This window comes from Pieris rapae, chromosome 22 (assembly GCF_905147795.1).
Source record: "Pieris rapae chromosome 22, ilPieRapa1.1, whole genome shotgun sequence".
In the NCBI taxonomy this organism is placed as follows: domain Eukaryota; kingdom Metazoa; phylum Arthropoda; class Insecta; order Lepidoptera; family Pieridae; genus Pieris; species Pieris rapae.
The window spans coordinates 5074430-5087209 of record NC_059530.1 but is presented as its reverse complement, the minus strand read 5'-3'; the positions used below and the strand labels follow the sequence as shown (position 1 = coordinate 5087209).

Sequence of the window (12780 nt, the reverse complement as noted above, 5' to 3'; positions counted from 1 at the left end):
ATCATTACTAATAGTAATTACTTAACATTTCTAGTAGTTCTAATAGAGTTTAATAAAAGGTGATATTTTCAAAGAATAACCGATTATACTGTATTAATATCGATAATTCGAATACAAGCACAAGAGAAGGCACAACACTATTACACAATTAGTGATATTAATTTTTTTCATGTTAAAGGTTACAATTCTAAAATATTTATATCGTTTATTTATAACTATATATAATGGTTTAATATATAATTATTATATTTTCTTTGTTAATATTTTATATTTTTGAGGTAATTGACATATTGACAAAGTTTTCTTTTCACCCACGTCTTAACATTACCTAGATTCATTAAGTAATATTATATATGATGTATTAATGTACCATGATGCATCAAAACAAGAGTATTGAATGTATGTACTTAAAGTTACGAATAATCGGTTTCACAAAAACTATCGAACCATTGCTACACTTCACTAAATGCCAAATTCCAAAAACGAAAGCGAAAATGCCAAAATGGCTGAATAAAGCAAATGCTCTATGCTTAACATAAAGTTTTTCTGTACAGTAATAACTATTAGGCTAAACACGATTAGCATCCAATATTTATAAACATTTAGTTAATGTTTTTATGAAGAGTGTGTAATTATTAATAATCTTTTGATACTCAAAGCATATCAAAATGAATGAAACTAATAGTGAAGCACTTGCTGACTCCGAGAAGCCGGTTCAAGTATCAGATAATGTGCCATTCCCGCCTTTCCCGGGTAAGGAACTTGTTTTATCCTATTCAGTAATGTTAGATTTAAATACTGTAAAAAAACATATCTATATCTAATTTTAGTAATTGCATATTTGTCAGTTTGTCTACAGTAGTTATGGTTGTTATTACTCAACTAACTAAAAACTATCTGATTTAATAGTAATATTCATTTATCTAAATGTTTTCATTCATAATTACAGCCCCAGCAGATGATGACTTTGATGAAGATATATCTAAAGATGAAAGATCATACTATATAACAAAATTTAAAGGTAATTTATAACTTTTATTTGTTGTTGTGAAATGTAAAAACATTGTAATTAAATTGTATTTCTTTCAGATCTTAACACTATTATTCATATGAAAGTTCACTGTACAGCTTGTGACCGACATATAGGGATTTGTCCCAAAAATGAAAGTAATATGAAAACACATCCTATGTTACGTACATTAATATGCCAGAATTGTCATTCATTCTATAACAGTGGAGAGTTTGAGAAGGGTGATGATGGCTCTGAACTATATTGTCGCTGGTGTGGACAAGGTGGTCAAGTGTACTGCTGCTCAGATTGCCCACATGTATTTTGTGCGGTGAGATATCCATTATATTAATCAAAGAAAATTAAATAGTCATCATAAAGTTGTAATTAAGTCTCATTGCATTCTAACTCTTATTTGATTTTTTTTTTAAGAAATGTATAAAAAGAAATATGGGCCCAGCTAAAATAAGAGAGATTGAAGAAGTAGATGATTGGAAATGTTTTAAATGTAATACCACCTGTTTAAGAGATTTGCGTGCTATTTGTTGGGCTGCACTGCGTTACTGTGACTTTAAAAACAGGTAATTGACTTGAAAAGATGTATGTGTATAAGAAATTTATAAGCCTGAATTTATTTGAATTAAAAATGAAACGCTTGGGATTTTTGAAAGCCTAGTGATGAACTAAATAAAAAAAACAAGCTTTTATATGAATAATATCAACTATTACAGTTAGTATATGCATTTAGACAATTATTTGAATTGAACTCGGGACCCTTAGGTCTCATAACCAATTTTATTATAATTTTTTTAATTGAATATTGAAGATACAGTGTAAACTCTTTATAACGATAAACTCCCTATAACGTTGGAGTGAGCCCAAGTTGGTTGGTTTGCGTTAAAACTCACATATTGAAACACTATAGCAATACGCCATTCTCTATTACGAAGAAATGTGTTCATATTTGTAGACAGTAAATATTTATTACCGGTATTATTGTTTATGTTATGTTATCAGGTAACAAAAGACTGAAGCTCCGAAACATCCCAGGTCGGTCTAGCTTTTGTTATCCTTAATTGCCTTGTACACGTGCAGTATGACGCATTGTTTTCTCGGAAGTGATGGTCTTCGACCAAGCATACTGGGTATCTATCGTATTATCAGTCTTAAACCTACTTTGAAACTGTTAACATGGCCAGTAAACGGAAAGCGATTAGTGTTGACGAAAAAATTTGTGGTTTACGTGCGATTGAAAAGGGAGAAAAGAAAAGTGACATTGGAACGCGTTTTGAACTAAGTCAATCCACTGTTGCTACCATTTGAAAAAACCAAAAAACAATTCTTCAGGCGGCGCTGGAAGGAAACTTGTCTAAAAAATTAAGAAAGCCAAGATTCGAAGACTTAGATCAGGCAATGTTGTCGTGGTTTAACAATCAGCGCCAGTATAATGTACCCATATCGGGGCCAATTGTAAAAGCTAAGGCTGAAAAGTTTGGCAACCAACTTGGCATAATTGACTTTAAAGCAAGGTTGGCTCGGAAAATTTAAGCACCGTCATCAAATTAAGTACGGTAAAATGAACGGAAAGGCGCGGGATGTCGATATGAATGTGACTAACAATTGGATTAGTACAGTGTGGCCTAATTTAAAGATGAAATACTCACCAGAAGACATTTTTAATGCAAAACTGGCCTTTTTTCAAGTTGACTCCCGACAAAACTTTGAAATTCAAAGGGGAAAATGTGTTGGAGGAAAACTGTCTAAAGAGCGCATTACAGTTCTAGTGGCTGCCAATATGAGTGGCACAGAAAAAAGAAAGCTTTTAGTTATAGGCAAATCGAAAAACCCTCGGTGTTTCAAGAACATAAAGCAGTTGCCAGTTACATACAAAGCAAACAAGTCAGCTTGGATGACATCGCAGATTTTTGAAGAGGAAGTGAGATAATGGGATGCTGAATTAAAATCACGGAAAATCTTGCTTCTCGTAGACAATTGTCCTGCTCACCCAATCATATCTAATCTTCGAAACATAGAGTTAGCATTTTTCCCAGCTAATACAACCAGTATTTTACAACCAATGGATCAGAGTGTAATTAAATCCCTAAAGGGCCACTATAGACGGAAAATGTTGATGGATATGATAGAAACTGACGGCAAGGTCTCGATCAACATGCTACAAGCAGTGAACTTCATATCAAAAGCCTGGCAAGAGGTAACAGCGGCCACTATCCAACATTCTTTTCGATATGCTGGATTATGTAGTAGCCAAGAAACAAAACAATTTAACAGTGAAGACAATGTACCACTGAGTGAATGGATAAGCCAGTTCAACATACCAAACAATTTTAACGAAGATCTACAGTCGTACGAAGATATAGATTAGGATGTAGCCACAACTGGTACAGTTACAGATGAACAAATTGTTGATTTAGTGTCAAAAAGTCAGGATACACCCGATAATCAAGATGAAGAAGACGATCAAGTGGATAAAGCCGAATGACCACCAACAATTCAACAAGCCCTAGATGCCGCTAAGTTGATAGAAATTTTTTTGTTGTTTAATCAAGACGATTCCACTACATATCTAGATATGAATAGAATACATAAAATAATAGAAAAACAGTACTGGCATAGCAAAAAACGTCAGACGAAATTATCAGACTATATGTGTAAACAATAATTTATATGTATAAGCATTTATTATCTAAGACATACATACAATTAAAAATTCTTGTATTAAAAATCTTATTAATTTGGGTTTTTTTATTCACTCCATATAACGATAACTCTATAACGACGAAAATGCTCAGTCCCTCGAGTTTCGTTATAAAGAGTTTACACTGTATATGAACTAAGGAAAAAGCAACACAATGACTTAGCTGAATTTTAAAATTACATAGTGGACTTTAAATTAACAGACCTTGTAGAATTGTAACTATTAACTAAGTTTGAGCTAAATGGTGACAGTAAGGAAAATAACTACCAACTAATAATTTCAGAATGGCTTATAAAACTGAAGATCCAAAGCTTAAGGAATCATATTTAAAAGAAATATCGGAAGATGTTTCCGAGTGCTGTAGATCTAAATATAGAAGGAAGGAAAAGTTGGAGGCTAAGAAGAAAGAAGCAGAAGCCAAAAAAGCGGCTGTGGCAGTTGTATCTAAGCTTCCTCCTACAATACTGGTAATTTTTTTAAACACATTAGCCATTTTGTTAAACATATGCTTAGTTTGTTTGGTTGAAAATATTAATCTCATTAACTTGTGGTTGAAATTGAGAAATTACTTTTATTATTAAATATTGCATAATTGTGGATGTAAAACAACAAAACAAAGCCGGTAATTTTTTTAACTTTTATGTAATTATTGCATTGTTTTTTTTTTAATCACTCTCCACACTTTGATTTTGCAATTGCATCATCTATTACACATTATGGATGTTTTGAAAAGATATATAATTTATTGTAATGTGTTATAGAGAACAAGGGGACACAATCAGTAATAATTATTGTCTAAATTAAATGTAATATTGCAAATATATAATATGGCAATATTTCAATAGAATATTTGTCAACTTCTTGTGGCTGATATGAACATAAATCATAGAGGTTATATTTAAATGTACTACTAATGTAAACCAAACACAATATTATTTAATTATTAGACAAATAACGTTATTTAAAAAACATTACAGCATTTTTTGTTTGTGTTGCTATTGACACACTCAACTCTCAGGTTAAAGCTTTTTTTCCTGGTTGGCTGTTTGTACTGTGCATTAATATATTTTTTCAGCATTTCATAGACAATATAATATGCATATAATTACTTCATTATGGTGTTGAACACCTGTCAATTGTCTTTGGTCACCCTAGCCTAGAGTTATAGTGATGACTAGCTTATTAGGTATAGCTGGCCCGTGTGCTGTGTACAATGTCTGTTAGACTGATGCTATTAAACGAATAGTGTAAGAAATGCTGTATTCATTTTAATTTTATCCTTAGGTGAAGAAATTTGCTTCAATTAATTCTGATGAAGTGAACACACCCGAAGTTAAGAAGGCTCAAAAAAGGTCGGCGAGCCCAAAAATGAAACCAAATATAATTTGGAAGAATCCTATTTGTGTGTCACCAAAGGTTACTAATACCTTTCACGTTGCACCTATGAAGAAAGTTAGGGTAAGTCCTTGTAAATCAAAAAATTAAATATTATATTTAAACCAGTTTTGTGAGAACTCACTTAAAATTTTCTGTGTTTTGTCTATGGATAAAGTTGCCTTATTTGCAAGAGAACCTATGTTGCCTGATACAATGAGTTAAGCCGATAAGGCAATTTATATCTAACCTGTTTTTACAGCCTGCATGGTCACGATCAATCATGGTAAGTTCAGCAATGGCAATCAGGCAAAAAGAGAGTTATTTAAATTTGGTTGATATAATATTATTTAGTTATACAATAGAAATTTATTTTGAACTGGTTTTAGCAATGATTTGTTAATTAACTAAAAAAAATTTTCATAGTGTAAATGTGTTTGAATCCTTGCAAATTTATTTTTACTTCAAATTTATCCCTAACTGATATTAAATTGATCTATATTATCGTGATTCATTTGCGTTTTTTCTTTTAAAAGTTTTAGTCAGAAAGTTATGGCACAAAATGTTGTGTGATTTTGGCTTTTTAATAAACAATGCATGCTTTGTGTATCTCTATTGATGGAATCATATGCAGTGTATAATTTCACTGCAATGCGAAATTATATGCACTGCGAGCAATGAAACAATGTTATATATTTTAACATTATTCAATAAATCAAATCAAAAATCATTTATTCATATAGGTAACCTAATGTACACTTATGAACGTCAAAAAAAAAGAAATATACATTAAACAATTCTAATTTTTCATTTACTGCCAGTTCTCAAATCAAGAGCGTAGAACGGAAGAGAAGAACTTGCAATAAACTCTCCGACACTCTTTTTAATCACCAACTTTTTTATACACAATGTTTGTAAGGACCTGCAACCATTACACCATGTTCCATATGACATCTTGAGTAATAAAGAGTAATAAAGTAGTGGGTGTCTGGAAGAAATCGCTCTAAAGCGATAAGGCCGCCAGTTGCTTTTCACTCAAATTATGTTTAATATTTTTTTTCCTTTTATGTAACGAAGTGTTAATCAAAAAAAAATTAATTAAAAACAAAGATTTGTCCTCTATCAGCAGGAGGCATGGTGAAATAGTAGCACGCATTAATAGTTTAAAAAACCATTTAAATTTCATCTATTAAGTGATATTGTTCTATTACAGCTGCCAACGAATTTGATGAACCCAATAAGAGTACTAAATGAGAGAAAACCTGTGCCCCAAAATACATTAATAAAAATCAGACCGAAAGGGAGTTTTCAAAATAATATGTTCAATGGGATCAGTACAAGTACACCATTTGACAATGTCATGTTTAATAATGATAATATTAATTTATCACTAGACAGTCTAACCCAGGTGAGTGCATATTAAGAAAATGGAAAAAGCTAGGGAGAATATTAAAATGGTGGAGGAAATGGGTTTTCTTTCCTCCACCGAAATTAAGTCAGGGGCATAAGGCCCAATCTTGTTACAGGGAATCGGATAGAAAAGGTTTCAAAAGTATACCGGATACCGAATATTAGGCAAAAGTTTTCGGCTGGAGTTTAGCGCCAAAAACAGAAATACAAATTTAACCAATTGGAATTTTTAATTTTATTGCAAAATTGCTTGATCTAATTCGTCGAATTTTGGCTTAATCAATTATTTTAAAGACACTCCCTACCGCTTGTAAAATCGGTTCTTTATTTTAGTAGATGGTCTAAGGACTAAACATATTTCAACATCACTTGTTTTTTAAAACAAAGATAGAGCCACAGATGCAATATGAGGTCAAAAAGGCTTTAGTTATTAAATAATCTTTGGCAGACAACTCTGGGTTGATTTTAGTTTCCAATTATATTTTTTTTGGTCTCGTAAAATGTTATTAAGCTAAAATATTTAAGGTTCTTGTTTGAATTTTAATTTGAAGTTTAACTGCACTAACGCAGTATTTTAGACGTAAATTTGTTAATTAAAATAAATTAGTTCAATAAAATACAAACAAAAAGTTGACGGCATATGTCAGGCACATTAGACTGATCACCTATTTACATATACACCATACTTGGCTATTTGGTTTTTATTTTAAGTTTAATATAGTGGTTAGGTATTCTTAAATTTTCTACATTTTTTCTTTCATAAAAACCTGACAAGAACAAACACAACATAAAATAATAAGCGAAATCGGTTCAGCCGTTCGCGCGTGATTTCTGTATCTGTTTCATGATCATTTTTAAATCTAATAGGTGATCAGCCTCCAGTGCCTGACACACGTCGTCGACTTTTTGGATCTAAGACATGTCGGTTTCCTCACGATGTTTTCCTTCACCGTTCGAGCAAATGTTAAATGTGCATATACAAAGAAAATCCATTGGTGCACAGCCGGGTATCGAACCTACGACCTCTGTTATAAGAGACCTCGATGCTTTAATGTTGTTGTTATAAAAGGTAAATAAATTTTTAGGGCCTAGATATGTCTTCTATACAAAACATGAGTGGCGCATCTCAGGACGAGTTAGTCTGCACTCCGGACTTCCCCATGGAGCCATTATGCGAGGTACATAATTACCTTACATATACTTTATCAGAAATTTTAGTTCCTTCAATCATTAAGAAAAGTTTAATAAAGCGACTCTTTTTCTCTTAAATATTGTGTTCGCTTTAAGATCTTAACTATCATCAAACATCGTATAGGCTTAAATATTTGGATTAGATGGCAAGATGTTACGTTTTACTTGTGATTATAGGTGACAGAGGATAACACTGATGATGATGTGCAGTGTATAACACCAGGTCCCATTACTACACCCAAGACTTTGTCTACACAAAAGCCTACAGTTCTCTCTGAAGTTTCATCCGAAACTATTATACAGATGACTGAAAACGATGTCACCGTGAATTCTGTCACCGGTGGTCTTAAATTCCGCGTTGACCCCCAAACTTTATCTTCCAATAAAATGTATCGACTTCCCGACGGTAGAATATTTGCAATTAATGCCAATCCCAGCATGCGCGGCGGTTATTCGGCTACTATAGTAGCGGTAACTGAAACGAACCGACCCAAAGTCAATTCATCCAATAAATCCAGTCGTGATACGCCACCACCGCTAAGAGTAATGAAATCCAATCCAGCAAATCGCAAAAAAGTTTCAAAACACAAATCTCCAAAGGCCCGTCGTTCCGACGCGACCCAAAGGGAGGCTGACCTGTCAGTACCTGTTGAATGGTACAGATATAATTTGATTGACGCTATAGACGCACTCGAGTACTCGTTGACACGATTACATAAATTGAAAAAGGAAGCCAACACGTCATTCCTACGAACAAGGACTGTCAATGAAATGCGGAATTTACATAGAAGTTTTGACACCCTGTTAAATACCTCGTCGCATCGGTTCAAGGAGATTCGTGACACTCTAACTAAAGGATTTAAACAATATTTGATAAAGAAATGTGAAAATAGCGAAGAGGAAGATGACGATGACGTCGAAATACTACCCGATTTAGACGAAGATCCTATTTGTATTGATGAAAATTCGCTAGATTCCTTCTGTAACGAGACGCAAGAAGTTGATCTGACAGGGTGTGGAAGCGAACAAAACGATAGTAGAGAAAAAGTTGCACATTTGACTTCTATCACACACGAGATAGATGAACATGACTCAAAAGAAACTATCAGTGAAAATAGCGAAGAAGTGGATACATCTAAAGAAATTGTAAGTGATGCCAAATTGAACGGAGAAAAAAGTGAAAAACCGAAAAGTAATCTCTCAATGCAAATCGATACCGAATCCCTATCAAATATAGATAAAGATTTTGCATTGACCAATTCAACTGATAGTAAGCAAGCTGAAGATAAAAATAAAAAGGTTGATGAAAAGGATGTTGAAAATAAAAGTATTATAGAAGTTACTGCGAAAGATAAAAAGGAAATTGTTGATAGCGAAGTAACAAAAACAGTTAAAACTATCGAAAAGAAAGAAAAAGTCACCAATGGTAATAATGAAGATGTTGATGTTAGTGATAATACGATAGATGATTTGTTAAATGTAGAAGCGAAAAAGGAAACAATTGATGAAAGTGTTATGGACATTTCTGATGATGTACAGGATTCTTAATGCACAAAAGACTCGCTAAAGTGATAATATACTTTACCGTTTTATACAAATAGACTCCTTAGTTAAATACAAAAAACTAAATCCTATCTAATATAAATGTAGTACATGATATGTAAGAGAATTATTTGCCAGTTTATTTCCAGTTGTATTTTAGCTAATTCAGTGTAAAATAATACCTGATATATAAACCTATTAAAATATATAAATTTATTTATATTTTAAATCTGAGTTTAGTGCTTTTTATGGAGGGTAGTCACAAATATTCAAGCAGAGGGTAAAATTCATTGTGTTCTTTTGTTTGAGCGATTTTAATAAAATCGAAGGATCAGTTCAGCGTGTAATTTATTTTATCATTTATATTATATTACCATTTATAGTGATATACTAACATTTGTTGCCTAGTCCGACTAATGTTGGGTTTATTATGGATTGGTGTTCTCAAAGGGGGAATACTAGTTCCACAGTTATACAAAACACTATAAAGATGCATCCTTAATTCAAAAATATCGATTGATCCGATCTTCATATTAAAAGCGTGGTTCCATTGTAGCCATTTTGTACAATTAAATTTGTAAGTGTAAATATTTTAAAATGTTCCTTTAGGGCAATAGAAAGATAAAAACCGATATTTGTATATGTTTTCGTGAAAAATAGGATGGAAGTTCGCAAGTTGAAAGCGTGCGTATTTCATTGATTTTGAATATGAAAAGAAATGTAGGCAAAACGACAAAGTAAGGTACTAACAATAATTAAGGTTCTTTGGCGGGAGGAAATTGTGTATTTACAGAGTAACGAGACTGGTTCTAAATCAAATTTTGACGAAACCTTCCAATCATTTTTGTCGCGGTGTTTGTGGTACGAATTACGTTAATATTGTAAAAAGTGTAAATGTGGAATACGTACACATATTCGTGTATCTTTTTGTGTTTCTACTATTTGTTATGTTATTACAAAATTTTACGTTTTAAGTTTGTGTATAATTTTTTTTGACACCTCCACTTGAAGATTAAAAGTAATGTTAATGTGGGAAGAAGTAATTGTAAATATATTTTGATATAATTTAGAATAAGTAATATATAATTTGTATTCATGATTCAACTATTTCATTTTTACCTTTTTTGATTAAGTCACCGAGACCGCTTAGTATGATGTAAGTGAAAAACTTATTGGATTCTCACAAATAGTTCTAGTTAATTCTCGACGCTTTATGTATTGTCAACTGTCAAAGCAATGTCAGTTTTTGACAGTTGACAGTGTAATTTCTTAATTATGCTCATTTCAGTTATTTTTTTTTGTCTATATGGCCAAGAGTTTGCTTTCTCCAATATTATTTTATTAATTGCTTTGTTTACCACAATTGTCATAATTACAAGTACATATATTTCTGCAATTCCCTCTCGTACAGACTGACCGTTCTAGACCTTAAGGGCCTTCTAGTAATAAGGGTTCTTAAATACATTTTTTACATAATTCCATATGCCAACGTAGTGTTTTGTTACTGATAACAATTAATAAATACTGTATACAATTTTGATGATGAAGATCCGAAGTGCCGAGTGGGAGTCGCCACATGTATAATTTGCATCAGTTGTATATTGCGTCAAATCAATATTTTAATTTCGACTATGACAATTACAAAAATAAGATTTAAGAGATCAGTAACAGGATTTTGTTTTAATTTTTATACTATATACTCGTTTTGTTATCTGAATTTTTCTAGGAAATCATTGTATTTTGCTTCTGTTTTGTTGTGATAGGCTTGCAGCTGTGCTGGGTTTTAGATGAAACGCCTTTATGCGGCCATGAAGCCAGATAGAATTTATGTTGTAAAGAATAAATGATCTGGAGGAAATTGTATTTTATTTATTTAACTGATACTTTTACTAATAATTAACACTACGGGCTCTGTGAGGAGGTTAAAAGAAAAAAACCCATTTGTAAGTTAGTGCATCTTTAACGTAACGTTAGTAATGCTATTAGAATAATATGCATTAATAAATAAGTTAAGATTTAAATTACCTATTAATCAAGGGTTTTTTATTTTTACAAGAGAATACCCCAGTCCTCTATTTATATTAGGGATATTTTAAGCTTAAAGTAAATGTAATAACATTGGCAGCAAGATATACAGGAATCCGCTGCCATTTTTCCGGCAATGTATTTAAATTTATATTATTATTTATAAACGTTTCGTCAGAATTTATAAAGGGCGAACGGAACTCTTATTCTTCGAGAGCGTCTTTTGCCTTGTTTATCCCTCTCATATATCTTCTTTCAAAGTCAAGTTGGAGCGCCGTTGCAGAATGTTAAGTATATGAAGACATAACTGATACAGTACAGAATATAACATATTAGTTGCTGACAGCAGAAACCTTGTATGCTGTTGGTTTACATTTCTACCAAAGAAAGTCAATCAGGACGACCATAAACACTGGTACACGAGTTTTTTTATATATATATATAAATAGAGCACACTATTGCCGCATTTACATTCAGCGGTAGTGGGCAGGACGAGTGTGTAAACGCGATACTTCTCATGCCACAGCCATTGCCACTCGCACTGCGCGGCACTACCCAAAATGGCGGGTTTTTTGTGCGGAAGTCATAGGACCGGCAGTGTGTGTTTACATTCTGCTTCGACGCAGCTCGCCGAGCGCCTGGAGAAGAAAGACGTTCGTTTAAATCATTGAATATGCCGTCCGAATGCAGCAATGAGATAACAATAAAATTCTTAGAACTACTGGAAACGGAAAAAGTAATTTGGGATGTTAAGGATAAAAACATAATTTCTAACTTACAAACACTACAAAATAAATTAATAAAATCATTATTTAGATACAATTTTTTAACACCGACTAATAAAATCTACCAAAAAACCAAAATTATGACAATTAAAGAACTGTATGTATATAGCACCTGTATCTTGATAAAAAAAATTTAAATAACTCTATCCATAGTTGCTTGTCGTTTAAAAAAATCAAACACACAACGACACGCAATACTCGTCGAGCGAGTTTGCTTATCTTGCCGAAGCCGCGTACAAATTATTTGAAGAAATCTAATTAGGTATGAGGGTGTGCAATTATTTAATCAATTACCATCTGAAATTCGCAATATTGGAGTGTTTGACAAATTCAAAGCCCGCTCTACGCCCTTTACTTGCGAACTGGTAGTAAATGTAAATTTACAATTAATTTTATTTTTTTGACGTTCATAAGTGTACTTGTTCACCTACATAATAAATATATTTTGTTTGTTTGTTTTTGTTTATTTTAGGAGTACCTACATAGTCTTCACATATTTAACTAATTGTTACAAATATTGTGAATTTTATTTTAAGAGTAAGTGTGGAGGAGTTTCTGGCCCATTCTTCTCCACACCAAACCACCTTTTAGTAAGGGGCAACTAGAATCATCTTTCTATTTTATTTAACGTTCAAAAGTGCCATTTCAGGTGGTCTAATTGGAATTAATTATTTGTGACTGGTCGAGTTAAGGTTGTCGACCCTTTAGGTTGTAGGTACACCAGCATG

At 32.4% G+C, this 12780-nt stretch overlaps 1 protein-coding gene across 1 annotated transcript; it reads left to right on the top strand.

The window, feature by feature from the left end:
• Positions 1-437: 437 nt before the first annotated feature.
• LOC110996557 lies at positions 438-11100 on the top strand. The gene is made up of 9 exons (XM_022264295.2): positions 438-753; positions 950-1021; positions 1090-1340; positions 1442-1590; positions 4009-4192; positions 5010-5183; positions 6313-6507; positions 7595-7687; positions 7878-11100. Exons 1-9 carry the CDS (start codon positions 669-671, stop codon positions 9246-9248), a joined length of 2574 nt encoding a protein of 857 aa, XP_022119987.2. The 5' UTR covers positions 438-668; the 3' UTR covers positions 9249-11100.
• Positions 11101-12780: the final 1680 nt, after the last annotated feature.

What these genes read in the sequence shown, in the direction of transcription:
- LOC110996557 (XM_022264295.2), top strand. Translation starts at nt 669, where the DNA reads ATGAATGAAACTAATAGTGAAGCACTTGCTGACTCCGAGAAGCCGGTT. An exon ending in CTATATAACAAAATTTAAAG is followed by an intron (nt 1,022 to 1,089) that starts GTAATTTATAAC and finishes TATTTCTTTCAG; the next exon opens with ATCTTAACACTATTATTCAT. An exon ending in GCCCACATGTATTTTGTGCG is followed by an intron (nt 1,341 to 1,441) that starts GTGAGATATCCA and finishes TTTTTTTTTAAG; the next exon opens with AAATGTATAAAAAGAAATAT.